The 19719-nt window shown below is 44.1% G+C and overlaps 1 protein-coding gene and 1 pseudogene across 1 annotated transcript; one reads left to right on the top strand and one right to left on the bottom strand.

Annotated features, from left to right (window-relative positions):
- Positions 1-3213: 3213 nt before the first annotated feature.
- LOC144931282 (ADP-ribosyl cyclase/cyclic ADP-ribose hydrolase 2-like) lies at positions 3214-11902 on the bottom strand. Its single transcript, XM_078855089.1, has 8 exons — positions 11577-11902; positions 10900-11029; positions 10678-10795; positions 8743-8813; positions 8008-8072; positions 6724-6804; positions 5310-5399; positions 3214-4243 (listed from the first exon to the last, which is right to left on the bottom strand). Exons 1-8 carry the CDS (start codon positions 11735-11737, stop codon positions 4144-4146), a joined length of 816 nt encoding a protein of 271 aa, XP_078711215.1. The 5' UTR covers positions 11738-11902; the 3' UTR covers positions 3214-4143.
- A 1371-nt stretch (positions 11903-13273) lies between these two features.
- Positions 13274-15621, top strand: LOC144931382 (ATP-dependent DNA helicase Pif1-like; annotated as a pseudogene).
- Positions 15622-19719: the final 4098 nt, after the last annotated feature.

The following is a 19719-nucleotide window of genomic DNA, read 5'->3' as shown; positions in this document are numbered from 1 at the left end:
ACCTGGCTCACCGCGAGCTAATCAACACAGGACTCGTAAAGTTTGATGACCACTCTGAGAACGATCGAGCCTGGAGATCTACCTTAAGGAATGCAATCAGAAATGCCGACATCTCTAACAACTGAAGAACTTGCCCTGTTGATGAAATGGTTAGGAAATGAATCTGCAGAGTACGCAAAGAGGATTCGGTCGGTAAACATGGACGACCCTGCCTCAAGCCTGCATGCGCTGTGGGAGAGGCTCGAGGAGTGCTATGGTAGCTCAGAAATAATTGAGAAGGCCCTCTTCAAGAAGTTTCAGAACTTTCCAAAAATCACTGGTCGAGACAACAAAAGGTTATGAGAGCTTGGAGATCTTCTGATGGAGCTTGAATCAGCACAGGCTGACCCCTACTTACCAGGTCTCATGTTCCTGAATACCTACCATGGAGTGAACCCCATCATAGAGAAATTGCCATTCGACAGGCAGGAGAAATGGAGAACAAAGGGTTCAAGATACAAGTCAGAGCATCAGGTTGCATTCCCCCCATTCTCTTTTTTTTCTCAAAGTTTATCTGGAACCTGGCTAGGACCAGAAATGACCCAAGTTTCACGTTTGGCACCACGGAGATCTCCAGTCCAGATCTCCCAAAAATCGAAAGAGCAACGGTGAGACGAGGATCAGCGAGAGTGCCAATCTCCGTACACAAGACTGAGGTATTTCCTATGATGTTCGTAAACTCCATACAGATAACCATCACAAATAAAAATATAGAAGATCAAAAAAGGCAATGCCAATTGCATGATAAACCTCACTCCCAGAAATGCCGTGAGTTCAGGAGGAAGCCATTGGAAGAGTGGAAGAATATGCTGAAATAATTTGGAGTGTGCTTCAAATGCTGTGCTTCTACAAACAACCTTGCAAGGAATTGCAAGGAAAATATCAAGTGCGAGGAATGTAGCAGCAACATATAAGCAACTACTCTGCACATATTTTACTATCTGCTCTGAAAGAGTAGGATCCTTTGAGGTAGGACAGATGTTTCAGAACATTATTTTCGTGGATAGGCTGGAAACTAAATTCGTTTAATGTTTGTACAGGGGTGTCAGAAATTGCATTAGCAGGATTGACTCCCAATACATTATTATTATTATAATGGGTTCCGGAGACACTTGTAGAGGTAACTTCTTTATTACAATACAACACTCCAACAGTCCTGATACTCTGTTACAGCCTAGGGACACAGCCTAGGAACACAGCCTAGGAACACAGCCTAGCCTGACTACGCTCTCGGGTCCCCCGGCTACAATTACCCGAGGGCAGGCTACCTGATCCGACCCAGCCAAGGTGCGGGTCTAGACTCTGGCTTCCTCGGAACTTGCCCTTACAAGGACGTAGAGCCGGGAGTCCCAGATTCCCACCACTGGCCCGCACAGCTGGCTGGTCTTGAGTCTTGAGCTGCGACTGGCCCCGATCGGCCAGGGAGTGGCCCTTTTATGCCTCTTGCCCATCGAGGGGTGGGGTTGTGTGTGCCCCCAGATACCCCATAGAGCACACACAGCCCCCCGTTGGTGGCGCCAAGGGGCTTAGCTGTCTGGGTTGCCTGGGATCCTAGGGCCTGGCGCCGAGGACTTAGCTGTCTAGGATCCTAGAGCCCCCAGCAGCCCCTCCCCTCTTGGGCTGGCACAGTGGCCCCTCCCCTGGGGGTCCAGGTACCTGCAGATGGGCCCTGTCCACCACTGCTGGTAAGTGTGGCCCACCTATGGCACTACATTATTATCAAAAAGGTCCACAGCTTCAGGAAAATGAAGGTTAAAATTGTCGACTGTTTTTTGGGGCTCTGAAAAAGTCCCCATTTCGGTTAAGTGTATTAGATGCCTTTTCAATACGTTTTACTGTTTTCAAGAAGATATTGGCGTTGCCACGTGATTCCAGGAGAGTGTAGAAAAAGTAAGCATTTTTTGCATGCCGTATTTTTTTTACACATCTATTCCTTATAATCCTGTACTCTAGCCAGTTTTTGACCAAATTACTTTTCTGAGCACATGCCCAGGCCTTGTCCCTAGTTTTCATGAGCTTAGTAATCAAAGGATCAAACCATGGTGGGCGGTTGCCTTTGATTTTAAATTTAACCAACGGAGCATGTTTGTCAAGAATTTGCAGAAATGTGTACCTAAAGGTCTTCCAAGCCATAGTCAGGTTGGGGATATCGTAGACCTTGTCAATATCAGAGTGAAGCATATCATTAGTAAATGCCTTTATGCTGAAGTGTCTCATGGAGTGCTTATCAACCGATCTTAGGGGGGGGGGGGCTTTGGCTCTGGCTGATGATCTCACCCCAAATATGAAGGAGTGATCACTAAGGTTATTACCCAGAACACCAGTAAGTGGGGAATTGTGAGGGGCATTAGTCAACAGGACGTCAGGCAGAGATGACTATCCTGAGTTTTTAGGTTGGGTCTTGTGGGGACATTTATTAATTTAAATAGGTTAAATTCGGCAGGTGGGTTTAGCCAATTCCAATTCAGATCACCCACAAACTATTTCACCATTAGGGAGGCCCCCAAGAGGCTCCCTCAGTGCAGTCCCAGCTTCAACATCCTTACCATTAGGCGGTCTATAGCAGCACACTACCCCCTCTCTTCGCCGCTCACAGCGTCCGTGCGACACCGGTGATTGCAGCGACGCAGCACGAGGGAAGGACGCTTTGGGCGATATGGTGGGTAGGCAGCGTCAGAGAAGGCTTTTCTCGCAATACACCCTCGGGTCGTACCGACTAGATTGCTTACTTTCAAGGGTTTGTTTGCGCCTAAAATAAAGGTATCATCAAGACGGCGCGGTGTCACCGGTTTCGGTGTAAGGGGCCGTCCATAATTGACGTCACGCGATTTTGGACGATTTTTGACCCCCCCCCCCCTCGTCACACAGCGTCACAAAAAGTCAGACCCCCCCTCAAATATGACGTCATAAAGCTCTGCCCCCCCCCCCAAACCATATTTCCATTTTGAAAATAAAATATGCTTAAAATCACTTTAAACTATTGTCATTGTAGTGCGTATTTAATGTGGCGCTGCACTCTGATGTTGTAGGAGTGTTGTTATAACAATTAGTGTTGTTACAATTCTACATTTATTTAAAGTTGCGCATTTCGATGTGACGTCACATTTCTCAAACCCCTCCCCCCTCGTCACACATCGTCACAAAGGTCTGACCCCCCCACCCCCCTAAGTGCGTGACGTTATTTATGGACGGCCCCTAAGTCGTGGATCGAGTGTGTGCGAGAATAGTCGGGGGCGGCACGACAGAACGCCCTGAGTTCACGCATTGACGCGCGTAGTGTGACCCCGGGGTGATGTGCGCAGTGGCACGAGTGAGAGGAAGGAGCGAGCGAGGGCCCACGCAGGAACGGGCGACAACGACCTGCATTTGTGGCGGTCTCTGAGTGTTGGTGGTATCTGCCACGCGTTCGTGCCGAGCCTTTGTTCTGGTTGTCGCGCGTCTCGCACCGCATATTGGCATCATTTGTCGTGCATTTCGCGTCGTGTCTGTAATATCTGGCATTGCGCATTGGGTAAATCCACGTCAGTGTGTGGGCGCACCACCGAGGAATTAACCCGACGGTCGAGTCGGACATGGAGCCCCAAAATTGTTCGTAAGAAATACATTGGCATGTTTACCACACTTTGGTTAATTAAGATCAACATTTATTGACGTTTATCTCTATAGTTTTCATAAATTCCATGTTATGGCAGGAACCATTCCCTTGTTTAAGTTTTACACGAGAGAGTATGTAGTTATATTTAGCTTCAACACGGGGCTGCTGAGGCCTTTGTCTCCCTAGTGGTGATGTTTTCATATCACACCTGGCCTCTCTCAGCAGCACAGTCAGCAGGTGTGATGTACCACCAGGCCTTCCCTGACATAAACTGGGGTATTATAGTAAATGTTTCGGGTGGAAACTTTAAGAGGGAAACAATTATGTATTGGACATGACGTGACACTGTTTGAAAAGCAAAAATAAACAAACAAAAAATAAATGTAACATAATTATATAATAAAGAAAGCCACACAAATACAGAATGCAAGACAAAATTAACAAATGTCTCCTACACAAAGTGTTCTATGAATAACAGATGAATAGCACCACACTCATTTAGGTAACTGTCATAAGGTTGTTGAAAAGATAAGCGAGCCTGATACAGAGCAGGTAATTTCACAGTCGTGTGCATTAGGGAAGTACACGCACTCTGTGTTAGGCGATGTCCTGGAATGGAGAGAAAAAAAGCATTTTTCATTATTCATTGCACAAAATTAACAACCAATATCAAACGTATCGACTGGAATATTTATAAGTGTAATCTAATATTCATGCTTTTCTTTAACTATGTAAACAGTAAGTGGCATTCATGCATTATGAAGGAAAACACGCTTCAGGTTCTGCTCTAATAGATGGACGTGAGACTCCAATGTCTTCATTAAGCATGGTCTCACTTTTTCCATCACCCTTCATGCTGTTGCAATGCCCCAATCCATCTCACTCCTGTACATGAATTGATCTCATTGCTCCATGTGCATGGTGGTTTTCCTACGTAAACAAGGTGATGTCATTTCCTATGCCATGATACTTTAAAATGAATCCAAAATCTTGTTTTTCGATCATCTGTCACATTCGGGGACATTTCTAGTGAGGCAGAGTAGTTTTTTTGTAATTGGTGACAAATTGAACACCAAAGTAGATAACAGTTTTCAAAATGTACTGATCTCCAAAGCAAAACAGAGCTTAAACAGTTTTCAACGATATCCAGAAAAATACAAATGCATATGTCGCCATGAGTACGGAGTGCTGTTTATTTATCTGTCAAGAGCCCAAATGTGTTTCTCTGACCGTGTCGATATCGTGTTCACCACCTACGCAATCACACACAATGCCTTCACACCCACAGGAAGGACATTCCATGATATATGTATGATCCATCAACCCCTGCCTCTACAGTGCTGGAGGTAGGGGTTGGTGGATGTATTTATCTATATATATAAAAAAGAAAATTTGTGAATGTGTATCTGTTCGAAATGTATAGCATACTTACCGACATGCAACAAACTTAAAATTTGGCATGTGGGTAGCTTCCAGACTGTACACAATGCAAAAAGTAAAAAAAAAATACTTTTGTATTTTGGAGGGCGGGGGGGGCGCAATAATGGATATATTTTGCACGGCAAGTGAGCGGTGACGTCACATCTGTGATGTCACCCGCATGCGGCAGCGTCACGCATCCCCCCCCACCCTCCGCGTAGGCCGTGTATTCAGAGCATAAAGAGGAGTCACTTACTTGTTAGAATAGCAAGTGGATCCTATACCCTTTAGATTTAAATGATCAATCAAATCACGTTGAGTTCCAGAGTCGCATGTCTCTTCATTACTACAGAACACAACATCCAGGCCTTTATTGTTCACACATTAGATTAGGATACTGGTTAAAACACGGTTACCAATGTTGTGTTTTTTTCACACAAACACCAAAAATTATTTACAACAATAGGGGCCGGTGCAAACAGAAAAAAATCCTATGAGCCCCGCTACCCACACAAAGAAGACAGTAAGATACATTTTCAACTTATAGATAATTTCTCTTATCAATTCCTGTGCATGGATTATATTATGAGTGACAGAACCACTTTCAGTCAAATTTTAATTGGATAATATCTACAGCAAGCACACAAAGGCGCAGGTTAACATTTCTAGGTCATGCCACTGGCGGAAGAACCAACACCAGAGGAAGCTTTACAGAGCTACTCTCGAGGGTATTTCGGCGTATTCTTCCACACTGGCCAAACATCTTGGAACAGGTGGGAGTACCCACACTTTATCCCACCACACACTACTGGGTGGGCAGAGACGGTGGGGGGGGGGGTTCAAGAAACTCCTATTGTTTCAACTGCCACACCAGAAGATGGAATTTAACCGTTGACCTCTGTATTGCAAATCCAGTGTTCGAACTATTGCATCGTCACAGCATCTAAGAACACACGATGTATTTGCTGCCAACGTCAATCTTACTCTTACTCCAACTTTCATGCAGATGACAGTATGAATTTATCACTCGTGTAGACCACTACCGGGGGACTTCTATTCACGGAAAATTTTCAGTTTTCATCATCATAATTGTCATCGTCGTCAATATTGCTTCCGACTGTGCAACATGGTACCAGCTGTTAAGTTTGTTGGTGCACCAATAGATCACTCGCCATACCCACTCTAGCAAGCCTGATTTTGGTGGGAAGTTTTATTTTCTTAAAATGTTTTCATCCACGAGTTTAGCAACTCAGTACAATGATTGTAGTGCATGTGAAAGTTAGTGTCCTGTGAAAGGTGCTTTCTTTGAAACTATTTTGTCTTGTTTTGGTCAACTTTTGATAGGATCTAAGAACTTTTCACAGCAGCTTGAAATCCAGCATTGAGCTGCTCGTGAAAATGTCTTCTTTCAAGCTTTCACCACACACTACCACTCTTTAACCCCTGAAGAGACTCGTAGTTGATGCCTGCAGTAGTAATGGTCGTAAACAAACTACAATTAGTTTGTCCTTGTATTTTGTAGAACAAATTTGTAGTTTGTAGGACAAATGTGTAGGACAGACAACTTTTATTGAGACTAACTTTGTTTAGGATTGCTCCCAATAAATATATAATTTACATACAAGGCATTGGTCGATATGAATTGTAATTAAAAGTAACTAAGTAAATACCTTTCGTTATTGATAACCCATATGTCCATATGAGTCACACGTGGAGATTGAAAAATCGGAACCTCGTTGTCATAAAAAATACTGCAACAAAAACACAAAACTTTAAACATTAACTTATTATCATTGTAATGCTTCTTGCAATTTATCCATATACAACACATTAACAGTGGAAACGAATGTTGTCTATCAAGTGAATAACTACATTTAGTAGCTATCATAGCTTTTCATGTGAAAAGCACTTGCACATGCAGAGTACGTTTAAGTTTTATTTAATTTATCTTTACAGATAATTTTAACACATCTGTTCAAGTTGTTTAATTTTACAGTATTAGATGATTGAGGATTAGTTAAGTATCTCGCTATTGTTTAGGCACATGTTGAAAAATGAATTGCCTTTTTTGGATATTATGGTAAAACGAAATGTTGATGGTTCTTTAGTCACTACTGTGTACCACAACATATATGGCTTCGGATAAATTATTAAATGTCAAATCATTCCAGCTGGCAACCCATATGAGAAGTGTAGTTAAATCATTATGATACGGAGCTCACAGGGTGAGTTCAGATTATATACCGCTCAAAGCTGAGTTGCAAAAAGCAATGAATTGTTAAAATGTAATGGTTATCCACAATCCTTTCATGAAATGTTATATAGGCCAATTGAAAGTGACGTTAATTGTAGTGATGCCACAACAATGTGACTCAATAACTTCCTGCCATATAATGAGAAAAAAAGTTTTGCTGGCTGGCACACGGGAAGGCGATGATGTCACCCGCATCCCACAGCGTTGAGCGGTATTAGTGCATCGAACTGACGTCACGCCTACCCCCCACCCACCCTCCACCCTGGCCGTGTATCACACACAAATGAGCGGGCAGTGCTAGTTATTAAGGATGATAAATCAAGGCATTGGCTAACCTGATTATTTGGACATGGCTGTTTAATAATTGTTCTATATGCGGTAAACATAACCATTTTAACCATTTTTATCATGAGATTATCAGAAATTAAACAACAATGATTTGAACCTTATTACAAACTGATTATTGTATTGTTACAGTTTTAACAACATGGAAACACTTTATGCACTCATGTGTCACACTAGCAACACCGTAATACAATATTTCACACTGTAACTCAGTAATTAAACACAAATTTGAGACGTGCCACTTGTACACAATCACCTGCTCTTTAAAAAAACAACAGCAAGCCATATCAGCATTTGTGCTGTTGTCAGGAGCGGGAATGTCTCTTTGGCTCATTTATATGAAGTATAAACTCACCTTCCTGGCTGGTAAGCTCCACCATTAAGCAACACTCCCACAACACCTGTGGCGGATTTCGCAAACTGAAAATGAATACGCGCATACCAAATGAAATATTATTTCCTCAGCAGCAACTGTAACGGAAAGCCCAATAGCAGGCAAGATGAGTTTTTATTAGCAAAAAAAATAACGTTGGGATTGTTTTCCATAATCATCATCATCATCAGCCACGCCTCCTATCCATTGCTGGAAGGAAGCCTCCAAAAGGTCCTTGCAAGCCCACGTGATCTCGCGATGCAACAATCCATCTCGCTCCTACACAAGCTAGCCTCATCGCTAAATCTCGGTGGTCATCATCTTGCCAAGAGAGTTATCTCCTTTGACTGCGATTCCTTTACCGGTGTTGTGCATCAGCCATCATCCCTTTATGATGGGTCCTGCCAATATTGCTTATTTTTCTCAAGTCACAATGTCTCTAATTTGCATTTGTTCCCCTTTTTTATTTCAAGTTACATTTCAGACATAGCTAATTGCAGGCCATACAAGTCAGTAAACATTGTACATCTAGGCCATCAAGGGAGAGGATTTCAAAGTAAGTCTAAACAACAGATTCAAATGCATTGAGAAATAAAATCATGAAATGACAGTGGAGTATTGTCACCACTTTGAAAAAACAAATATAATTGCCTCAAGATGAATATGCACCTGTCAAATTTTTAAAAAGTGCATGCTAATTATGTGAATATGTATTACCCATGTTGAAGCAATCCTCCAGAAGTTTTTCTCAACACCTTCACAACCGTCGCAAGTTACATAATTCAAAGCTGAAAAGTGAAAACACAAACGCCATTATATTATAAAGTATATACAGTTAATAGTATCACCAAATCAGACCTTCCATCCTTTCATAAACCACTGCACTGATGGACATATTGGAATCTTGCACCCTCCACTTCATACAAACTTGGACACCAATATATTGCCGATATCACGTCACGTGTTTTTGCGTCAGACAAGCAGGTTTTACTTAACATTATGTAATTGTTGCAGTGCTAAAGTGTTATTCTGAGATATTGACATTTTTACGATATTAAATCACTTAGATTAGAACTAGCTTGAGGTGTCTTGTGTGGTCCATGCATTACGTGACACAAATCTGAGTCTATATCTCGCTGTCGAGACCTATAAACTTTGTGATGTGAGGAGAAATTGTATTTAATTTGAAATTAAATAACATACTGTTAGACAAGACAAAAGATAACCATTGATGAAAATAGTATTTAATTGTAAATATCTGTCTACACAGCACTGGATTTCCATTCAAGTATGTTGCAATGATATATATCATTCAAGTGGTAGTGGTCATGTGCGATTATTAAGTCGTGCTCCTTTGTGTGTGCTCACTCTCAATTCTCAAACTATATTTTGTACTTGTCTCTTCCATGGAATTTGGCAAACCGTTGCACTTGAATGCATTGGTTATACAAATATTCTGTACTAGTGCATTGTTTTGTCAATGTACACATTTGTATAACTTTAAATTTGTTTGAATAAAATGAATACTTCACAAACAGTAACTTTGGACTTCCACATCTGCTTCATAGTGATGCTGACTCACATTAAACTTTACAAAAGTACATTTTAAGTGCTATTCATTTAAAATAATTTTTTTTGTAATGTTTAGTTAATTATTCTGAAGTTATTAATTCAGAACTGAATGTCAGGTGCTAATTTAGTGTAAACATGCAGTAATTAAAATGTTGACTTAAAACTTTCGTGACTGCAGGAATTCATATGTTATGGTTCTTTCGGTAAAGTCCCGTCGATAGAAAAAATAAAAATAAAGTGATTATTTTCTGTTCCTGATGACGACCGCTTGTGTTGCGATCAAAACGTCGTGATATTTTTAATCACTTTCTTTCTATTATAATGTTTTCTATCTACATGACTTTACCGAAAGAACCATAGAATATGCAGTACATTTTCAATGGTATTATTTGCAGCGTGAAAAACTTTCTAAGTAAACAAATAAATGAATGTATTGGTGGTACACCAGTTCGCAATAAAAAAAAATCAGATTTTTGGCCATCATTATTTATTTTATATATTTTCCCGCGATTCGCAACCCCGGTGACAAAATGTTGTGGGGTGGTGCGTCAAAATCAGTTCTCGTGATGTCGAAGCAGTCGAAAGACGGATGTTAATAGCAGCTAAACACGAAGATTCACAGTCTGTTGCCGTATAGCAGCACCCAGCCTGATGACGATTGGCTGGCTCTGTGTTCCAAAGGCAAATTTGACTCCTCGTGCCCAAGGCTTGGTCAGACGGTTCCTCGATTAATTTCCGAAATAATTTCTTAGCAGATGGTGGCATCAAAACATTTTGACTCACGGTGTCTGTCACACGTTCGAATGGCAAAGCAGCTGCTCAATCTAAGGCGACTTCTGATGGTGAGGCTGCAGCTCACTCAAGGACAACAGCGACATTCGTGAGACTGTTTTACGAGGACCGATGTGTTATGCTGCACCGGTGTACCGCCAATACGACCAATTCTGGCATGTTAAAAAAAGAAACCTAATGTTCTGGTAGAGCTATGCTGACGATTGGCTATCCGTTCGGGGGTACACGACTAGCAAAAGGTTGTAAACCACGATTCCAAGGCAGTGTGCATCTTCACATCGTTCATACCTTTACCATCTTTAGTTGGGCACCAGTGCATGTCATCTAATATATAACCCATCAGCGTTTCTTCAAACCTGATCCGGTCTCTGTGCTTACACGCTTTTCTTTTACTCCAAAAGAGTGCCTGAAAACACATTGTCATAGAATTAACACGTTTCACATAGATACTGGATACGAAAACATGCTGTGGCGTGTAAATACGTAACTCAGAATGTCTAAATACATCACCTTGTCTTGTGGCACAGAATGACGTGCCAAATTAATGAAATTCGTGTAACTATCTGAAGAGATGTTACAATTTTCCTTGTTCATTAATGCATTGTAAAATGCTTCCCAAATCTTCTCACAATCTTTATTCCTAAAGGAAAAAGATAGCTTTGTTAAAACAGTTTATATTGGACAGTGCTGAGATTTACAACATTGCAAAATTTTTAACTATGGCCTGTCTTCAGAATGTTATGAAAGTCACAACATTAGCCTTCGAGTCACCTTTTAGGACAACCTAATGCTGCACAGTTACCACATTTAGTGGTGCATTTTTTTCTTTTGCACTCTTTGATATTTTACATTTTAAATTATAGTTCTACACAGGTTAAAAATAGCATGGAAATAAAAAATGGACATCATATGTAAACCAGCTGAATGTTCTTAACTATTGTTTATATCATAAACGGAAACATCTCAGAATATATTATAGTACTGATAAGTCGACTATATCTGAAAATAGAGAAGTTATAAATGGAAATTGCCTCTCAATTACGCGATATCATAAACAAAGGCAAAGATATCCCAAACAATACGCCTTGTAAAAATTGCTATCATCAATAACCATCATCTTCAGCATTATCACCGTAATCACCATCACCACCATCTGCGTTGTTAACGACACCCACCCACCCACTCACCCAAGGTCAGGATGGCTCTTCACGTAGTCTCTGCATCTGCCAGTCACCTTGCTTCGCAGGCCCGGGGTGGTTCCTGGTACGAATTCTGCTGGAAATCCATAGCCCCACGGCACAACCGCGAGCGTCAGACCCCACAGTACAAAACTGCCCATTGCCAACATGTTTACTGGAGAACTGTGAACATTCAAGAAGGAAAAACAGGACCCTGCGGGGTGGGCTGGTAGGAACGAACAATTGAATCTTAATTCTTAAACAACTACGCTTGTTTGGTCTTCTGCGTGCGTGTCGACGTTTATTTATTTATTTACGGGCCCGCCCAGACAGCTCACTCTGATTCGATAAAAATAAAACAGCCGGAAGAGAGCGAAAGCATAGGTCTGGCAAGGTCTGCGCCGCCGTGGTGCAGTGCACTGTGGGCGCAGACCCTGCGCTGTGTGTGGTGTGTATGCAAGTGTGCGAATGGTAGTTATGCTAATATTACGTATATTTATGTAAAAAATGGGTGCTGCGTTCTGCGATTAGTGGAGTCCCCAAACAACTTTACCTTACGAGTAGCCAGGGGTCGCTATACAGTGAGTCTTAGCGGACTGAGCTGGCAGCTTCACCTGCCGGGACCACGGCCAGTTGCGTAGCGCCCCCTACAGTTTCGCCCATGGGTCAATACCCCCATGGGGCAACACAGCTGACTGTTTGATGGGTACAATGGGTACTTTTTGGTTTATCCGGCTTATTACCATTATTATGTATTGACGTTGATCACGTCTCCATGGACAGCTTGCTGTCTACTTCGGTTGTGTAATTGACATGTTGTGCATGCTGCTGCTGGTATAAGGGCATGTGTTGTATAATATGCAGCATGTGTCCACGTATCATGTTTGCCACGGATGCAGTTGGCGTTACTGTACATTTATGATGTTTTGGAGTGCCAATCCCATGCACTTTGAAATGTAATAAACTGTCTAAAAAGGTTGCAGCCCAGCCCCCGCTGCTGTCACTCTCTGGCCGTTGCACAAGCCATATCGGAATTTGCGACATGCTAAAACAATGAGTACAGTGTGACACCACCAGGGTAACTCCCGGGATCAAAATGGCCATTGCAAAGTGATCGCTTTATTGAGATGATTATGGTACTACCACAGGGTATTGTGAACGGTTCAGGAGGAGGACAGGTCTGGATTTGTAAGTCTCACAGTACCGGTAAGAAGCGCCGGGTGGGGGATGCCCTCAACTGGGGTACAAATTCTGTCATTATTAGTATACGATCATACAATGTTTCTATCTGCAAGCTGTCATAACTGAAACGATCCCCGTTATTGTTCGATTGAGAAATGGAGTGACTCACACCTCTGATACCATATGTGAGGAACCCAAAAATCTGATGCATGCGTAAAACACCCACAATGGGAATACGTAAACGTAAACGTAAAAACACCAACAAAATACATTTTAATATAAGAAAAAAATAGGTGGCCCCATAGCGCATCTGTCTGTGTGTGTACATACAGACAGAGGATGCAGGGGCCAACCTGTGTGCGATCGGAACGGTGCAATTGCTGACCAATGTCACTGTGGATGGCGCACACCCTGACGCACACCGGAGCTGTGTCTTTGCGATGCAAGGGCATGGTGGATGTTGGAGCGCATATGGATGGTGCGTTACGAATAAAATTAAACAAAACAAACCGCTGGAAGCAGCCATGCTAACAGGCTACCTTGAGAGCGATCGCGAATGGGTTGCGTGTCTGGAAGAAGCCTCGCTCTTTCAGATGCCGTATCAGCTTCGTCAACTCTTCGCTACGATTCTGCTGTATTTCATGCCAGCAGATACAAATGCTCTCTGGGATAAATTCTACGACGAATTGGCTCGCGATTATGAGTACCAGTACCGCCAGCTGACCAACAAAGAAGAAATGGTAAATCTTCTTGGTTCTTTCGGTAAAGTCACGTAGAAGGGAAGTAATAAAATAATAAAAATAAAACATAATAAAATAATTCTCACGACGTTTTGGCCACAACGCAAGCAGCCGTCCTCACGTGAAAACCAGGTCTGTCGAGGCGACAGCGTCTGAATGAAACAGCACACGTGCTTGGAGCATATATATAAGCTGGGTTGGAAGGGGGGGGGGCGCCTTGACAAAATAATTTGCATATCAAGAGGAATTTAGCATATTTATGGGAAATGCAGGTATGTGATTAGTACTACTTATGCCCGTGCATTATGCAGGATTCGCAGCATCAAAGGGAGGGTATATGGGAAATGCAGGTATGTGATTAGTACTACTTATACCCGTGCATTAATGCAGGATTAGCAGCATCAAAGAAAATAAAAGAAATGGTAAAGTCCAAGACCCTTCACAGCCTCCACGAGTTCCTCACGGCAGGTGGGATGGCTCTGTCGGACTTTGACAACCTCCCGCAGCTTTCCGAGTACCCACACTTGGTCTTGGACTCGCTGCTTGAGAACAACCACATCCGCCGCGAATTGGAAGGATATGATAGAAACGAGCTACAAGACATCGTAGAACGTGCTGACAGACTCAACACGAACCAGAGAGAAATCTACGACGAAATTGTTGGCTCAGTCAAAGACAGTCAACCCGATCAAAAGCTGTTCTTCATCGATGGTCCGGGCGGCACGGGGAAGTCCACGCTGCTCAAACATGTGCCGGCGAAGATACGTCTTCAAGGCAAGATTGCGATTGCTGTTGCTTCCAGCGGCATTGCCTCGCTGCTGCTTCCAGGCGGCCGTACCGCGCATTCCACGTTCAAGATCCCCTTGAAACCGACGAACATATACACATGCTTCATTCGCAAATAGTCCAAGCTCAAAGCATTTATCAAGGAGGCAAGTCTTATCGTTTGGGATAAAGCCCCAATGACGCACCGGTTTGCGTTTGAAGCGGTGGATCACACGCTTCACGATATTTTGGACAATCTGCATGAACCGTTTGGAGGCAAAGTGGTTGTCCTGTCCGGTGACTTTCGACAGATTCTGCCAGTTGTGAAGAAAAGAACACCAGCTGATACTGTGGATGCGTGTTTCAAGTCGTCCGACCTGTGATCCCACTTCAAGCAAGTTCATCTGACTGTGAACATGAGAGTCCAGTGCGCAGAGAACCAAGAATCAGCCGCAGAACTGGCTGCCTTTTCTGAATTTCTTTTGGAAGTCGGAGAGGGTAGGCATGAAGTTGATCCAGACCTCGGTCCGGATTGCATGAAGATTCCGCCTGCCATGGTGATCGACAATCCTGAATATGACCCAGACATCGACGGAGATGAGGACGGCAATCATCTGCCCATTCCACTCGGGATGAAGAGGATTGTCGATGCCATGTACAGTGCAGATGAATTGAATTACCCTACGGTGGCAACGAACGACTACTTCGCTCACCGCACTATTCTGACGCCGACCAACGCCGCTGTGCAGCGAATGAATGAGGCTGTCGCGGATCGCCTCAGAGAAGCTCCACAAGTGTACCTGTCTACAGATTCGGTTGAGGACGACGAGAGAGCAGGGTCAGCATTCTTTGAGACAGATGTCCTCAACTCGGTGAACATCAATGGGGTTCCGCCACACAAGTTGATCCTCAACAAAGGCATCCCAGTGATGATGATGCGCAACTTGAACCCGGACGCTGGCCTGTGCAACGGAACACGGCTTCGCATCGTGGAAATGAAGCCACACGTCATTCGCGCGACTATCATGACAGGAACCCATAACGGTAAGGAGGTGTTGATCCCTCAGATCCTCTTCATCAGCGACGACGACACGAAGGACTTCCCATTTCGACTTCAGCGCAAGCAGTTCCCCATTGTCCCAGCCTTCGCGATGACCATCAATAAGGCGCAAGGGCAAACTGTTCACAACCTGGCATTATATCTACCAACGCCATGCTTCTCGCACGGCCAACTGTACGTGGCACTATCGCGAGTCACGGCAAGATCCAACATCAAGGCGCTTATTGAGGGACCTGACGACGAGGAGGAAGACGGAGTGTACACGAAGAATATCGTGTGTCGCCAGATGTTTGAATTCTATATTTGAATAAGTTGCATTATTGAATATTGTCGATTGAGCGTCTCATTAAAATACATATAACCTCACAAAAAGAAACATAAAACAATCACCAAAACATGTATATTGTGTCCAGCCACTTTCAACTCCCCACCAACCAGGTATATACACACCGCCCGCAAAGCGGGCGGTGACTGCTAGTGGCTATAATAAAATGAAATGGCAAAAAATGGCCGCCAATAAGTGGATGCCCCGTGGCCCCGCCCTCCACCCGCGTAACCCCGCCCCGGCCACCCGTGGCCCCGCCCCATCTCGGTGTCCCCGGCCCCAGCTCGTTGCCCCGCCCCTTACCGCCGTAACCCCGCCCCAACCCCGCGTAGCCCTGCCCTCCACCTCGTGCCCACGCCCCCTGCTGCCGTTGCCCCGCCCAGCCCCGCGTAGCCCCGCCCCCTGCCGCTGTACCCCCGCCCAATACACCCCTAGCGGGGGAGAGATTCCCAGGCCTGGCTCTAGGCTGGAAAGCCGCCGACGAGGAGGGGTAGGGAGTTGTTTTTAATGTAAAAGCTTTAAATGTAAATGTTTCTATTAAAAAACATCAGGGAATGTAACATTGTTAAACATTAACTCCCTTTCACACACGCGGGGGTACGATACGAAGGGAGAGTTTGAGGCCTAGGTCTAGGCTTTAGGCCTAGCTGTAAGCTTTAGGGCGCCGTGAGTAAATTTTTAATTTACCTGTTTTAATTATTTATGTAAAAGCTTTAAATTTAAATGTTTATATTTAAAAGCATCCGGGAATGTAACATTGTTAAACATTAACTCCCTTGCACCCACGCGGGGGAACGATACGAAGCGAGAGTTTGAGGCGTTGTTCATGGCTTGAGGCCTAGCTGTAGGCTTTAGGCCGCCGTGAGTTAATTTTTAATTTAAATGTTTTTATTATTTATGTAAAATCTTTAAATTTAAATGTTTCTATTTAAAAGCATCAGGGAATGTAATATTGTTAAACATTAACTCCCTTGCACACACGCGGGGGTACGATACGAAGGGAGACTTTGAGGCCTAGTTCTAGGCTTTAGGCCTAGCTGTAGGCTTTAGGGCGCTGTGAGTTTTTTATTTAATTTCTAAGGTTTAATTAAAAGCTATCTCAGCGAATTATAAGGGAATGTTACACGTGTTTAGCCAGGAAAGCCTCATTAATTTCAATGTTTTAATTAAAAGCTATCTGAGGGAATTATAAGGGAATGTTACACTTGTTTAGCCAGGAAAGCCTCACAGAGTCTAAAGGTTTTTGTAGGGTCATGCCAAGTGTTTGCAGTAGGGGGCGATGTTGCTACACGGACGGACGGACGGACAAATGGACGGACGGACGATATAATCTGTTGTAGGCTGGTCCACTTCGTTCCTACCAGTAAAAACCCTCTTCTATCAACTGACGTGGCACAGAATGATGTGCGGGGTGTTTGTGTGTTAGCACAGAGCGCCTACAATGCAATGTCTGGCTGCAGTCGACCCACACTTGGGGCTTACTGTACTTCCTGAAACTAACAAAAAAAAGGAACAAAAACCTTTGGACGAGATCCAGGGCTCTTATTGTTGCAGCGTTCGCAAATCAACGGTTTTGATCGTTCAACATTGAACGGTGAATGCTGCTAAAGGCCACATGGCGCTCAGCCGTTATGCGGTATACTGTACTGTAGATGGCATACATTGAACAGTATTTACCAGAGGTGTGGACTCGAGTCATGTGACTTGGACTAGAGTCAGACTCGAGTCATGAATTTGATGACTTGCGACTCGACTTGGACTTGCATAACAATGACTTTGTCCCACCTATGAGATGTGGACTCGAGTCATGTGACTTGGACTCGAGTCAGACTCGAGTCATGAATTTGATGACTTGCGACTCGACTTGGACTTGCATAACAATGACTTTGTCCCACCTCTGGTATTTACATGTTTATAAACAGTGTGTAAGATGAACATGAAGTCAGCTGACGTTAAACCGTATTACCTGTGTGTGCGATGTACCGCAGTGCAAATAAAATACTTACACTGGTAGGAACCTCCTGGTTACACCAGCCCACAGGGGATTATTGTGTCCGTCCGCCCGTCGTACATCCAAAAATGGGAGGGGTGGGGCTGGGTGGAGAGGGGAGGGTGGGGAGGGTGGGGGGGGCTGGGTGGGGAGGGTGGGGCTGGGTGGGGGGTGGGAGGGGTGGGGCTGGGTGGGGAGGGGCTGGTCACCCCGTGGTGCCCTTATAAAACTCAACATTAAACCTACTCACGCCGGCTTGTGCCCGCCCTCACAGTCGGGCATATTTGCGGAATACACCACGCCGCCGTTGACCCTGGCCATTGACCGAGCAACCCAACGTTCTTACCAGCTCCCTCCGCAGGAATGTGTTTGGCAAATCTGCCCTATGCTAAGCTAATTCATTAACCCCATTGTCAAATCCAAGAAATCGAATTGCCTTTTAGCTATCCCAAGAACAAGAATTGGAATAGGTGACAACGCCTTTGCCATAACAGGAGCAACGTTTTGGAACAATCTTGTTGCCTCACTTAACATCGTAAATCTTGATAATTGTTTTTTTTTACCCTTTTATCTGGCAACAAAACTGATACCTTTTTTTACAAGGCGTCATGTTTGCATTGGTCCAACAGCATGTGAGACTATGCTCTAAGGAAAGCTGTCTCAGGTGTGGACCAATCAACTTCAAGGACAGTGCATACATTATCAGAGTTGTGTTTTTTGTTTGCATTCCGACTGCAGGTATTGTGGTTTATGCAAACATGACTCCTTGTAAAAAATAAGTGTCAGTTTTGTTGCCAGATAAAAGGGTAAAAAAACTAATTATCACGGTTATATCACTTTCACGGGAAGGCCAATACCATGATGAGGTTTTTCTTAATTAGAACGCCATCTTTTCAGAGGTGACTCACAACAGCCCCACCTCGTGGCAATGTCACGAGCCGCCACTGAACACGACGATCGATGCCTCGTGTCCTTGAGACCATGGCATGCATGGTGTGTGTGGTAGCATAGAGACCCTACAATGGAATATCTCGTGTGCAGTCACCACACTTGTGAACATTTACATCCTGTACAGTACTTCCTCAAACTGTTATTTATATGTGCATTTGAGACCAATCCCATTTCTATAGCCTTAACAGACTTTTGACGCAAGTGCTGTTAGTAAGCACATATGAAGGCCGGCACAGCCCATGATGGGTTGAGTTGCCAGTATCACGCCCGGCCGCCTTTGTTTCCCGAGTAGCGATGTTTACACATCGCACAAGGTACTTATTTGAGGCCGAGTCGACCTAGGAGGGGCCCAGGACCGGTTCAGATATTCGTCACTAGTTTTGTGTATGAGCAGGAATTGAACTCAGTTTCCTCGGTTCGTAGCACAGCGCGCGAACCGCTACACCACTACTCCCCACGTTTCCACATATATACACGCTCTCACAAACAACATGCTCACATAGCCACACTCTAATAAACACACGTAAACTAAACAATAACAAACGACGTCACCACGAGGCTTGTGCCAGGCTATGTGCACTTTGAAACCATGTGAAGTTTCGAAGGCACGCTGGTAGGACACCAGGAGCCATGGGTTGGCTGAGATGACTGCTAGATGCACTACCCGTGCCAACTGTGCCATCTCACTTGCGTTTTAGCCACCAAGCGCTCTGCTCATTGTTGTGAGCATCACTCCTCTGGCCAGCGTTGTTGTTGGAGAGCGACTCCAACTGGTCAGTAGCTTCCTTCACGACCCTCCTGCACAGAGGCCAATATTGACACAGCTAGTTCCAGTCCTCGGTATCATCCCGTACCACACCAGTCCATGTCTTCTCTGGCCCATGCTGTGGCCGTTTACCACCTAATATCCAGCCAAACAAAAAATGCTTGGACATGCGGTGGATGGGCATGAAGGCTACATGATTCAGCCAACGCAGCCTAACCTGACAGAAGAGCTCACTGATGGGATTGTGTCCAGATTTTCCAAGGATCTGTGAGCTCCTTACACAGTCCAGTCTGTTTAAACCCAGGATGGATCTTATGCAGATCAGCTCGAATGTTTCAAGCCAACGCAGCTGTTCCTTTCGAGGAGTTAACGT

The sequence above is a fragment of the Lampetra fluviatilis genome, chromosome 4 (assembly GCF_964198595.1).
Source record: "Lampetra fluviatilis chromosome 4, kcLamFluv1.1, whole genome shotgun sequence".
NCBI lineage: Eukaryota > Metazoa > Chordata > Hyperoartia > Petromyzontiformes > Petromyzontidae > Lampetra > Lampetra fluviatilis.
The sequence above is the reverse complement of the archived record's forward strand: the minus strand, read 5'-3'. Positions and strand labels throughout refer to the sequence as shown.

Bases quoted from the DNA above. Each gene is read 5' to 3' on its own strand.
- LOC144931282 (XM_078855089.1), bottom strand. From the start codon at position 11,737: ATGTTGGCAATGGGCAGTTTTGTACTGTGGGGTCTGACGCTCGCGGTT. The intron at 6,805-8,007 runs GTGAGTTTATAC...TTTTTGTTGCAG, and splicing joins GGAGCTTACCAGCCAGGAAG to TATTTTTTATGACAACGAGG. The intron at 4,244-5,309 runs GTAAGTGACTCC...TCTCCATTCCAG, and splicing joins TCCACTTGCTATTCTAACAA to GACATCGCCTAACACAGAGT.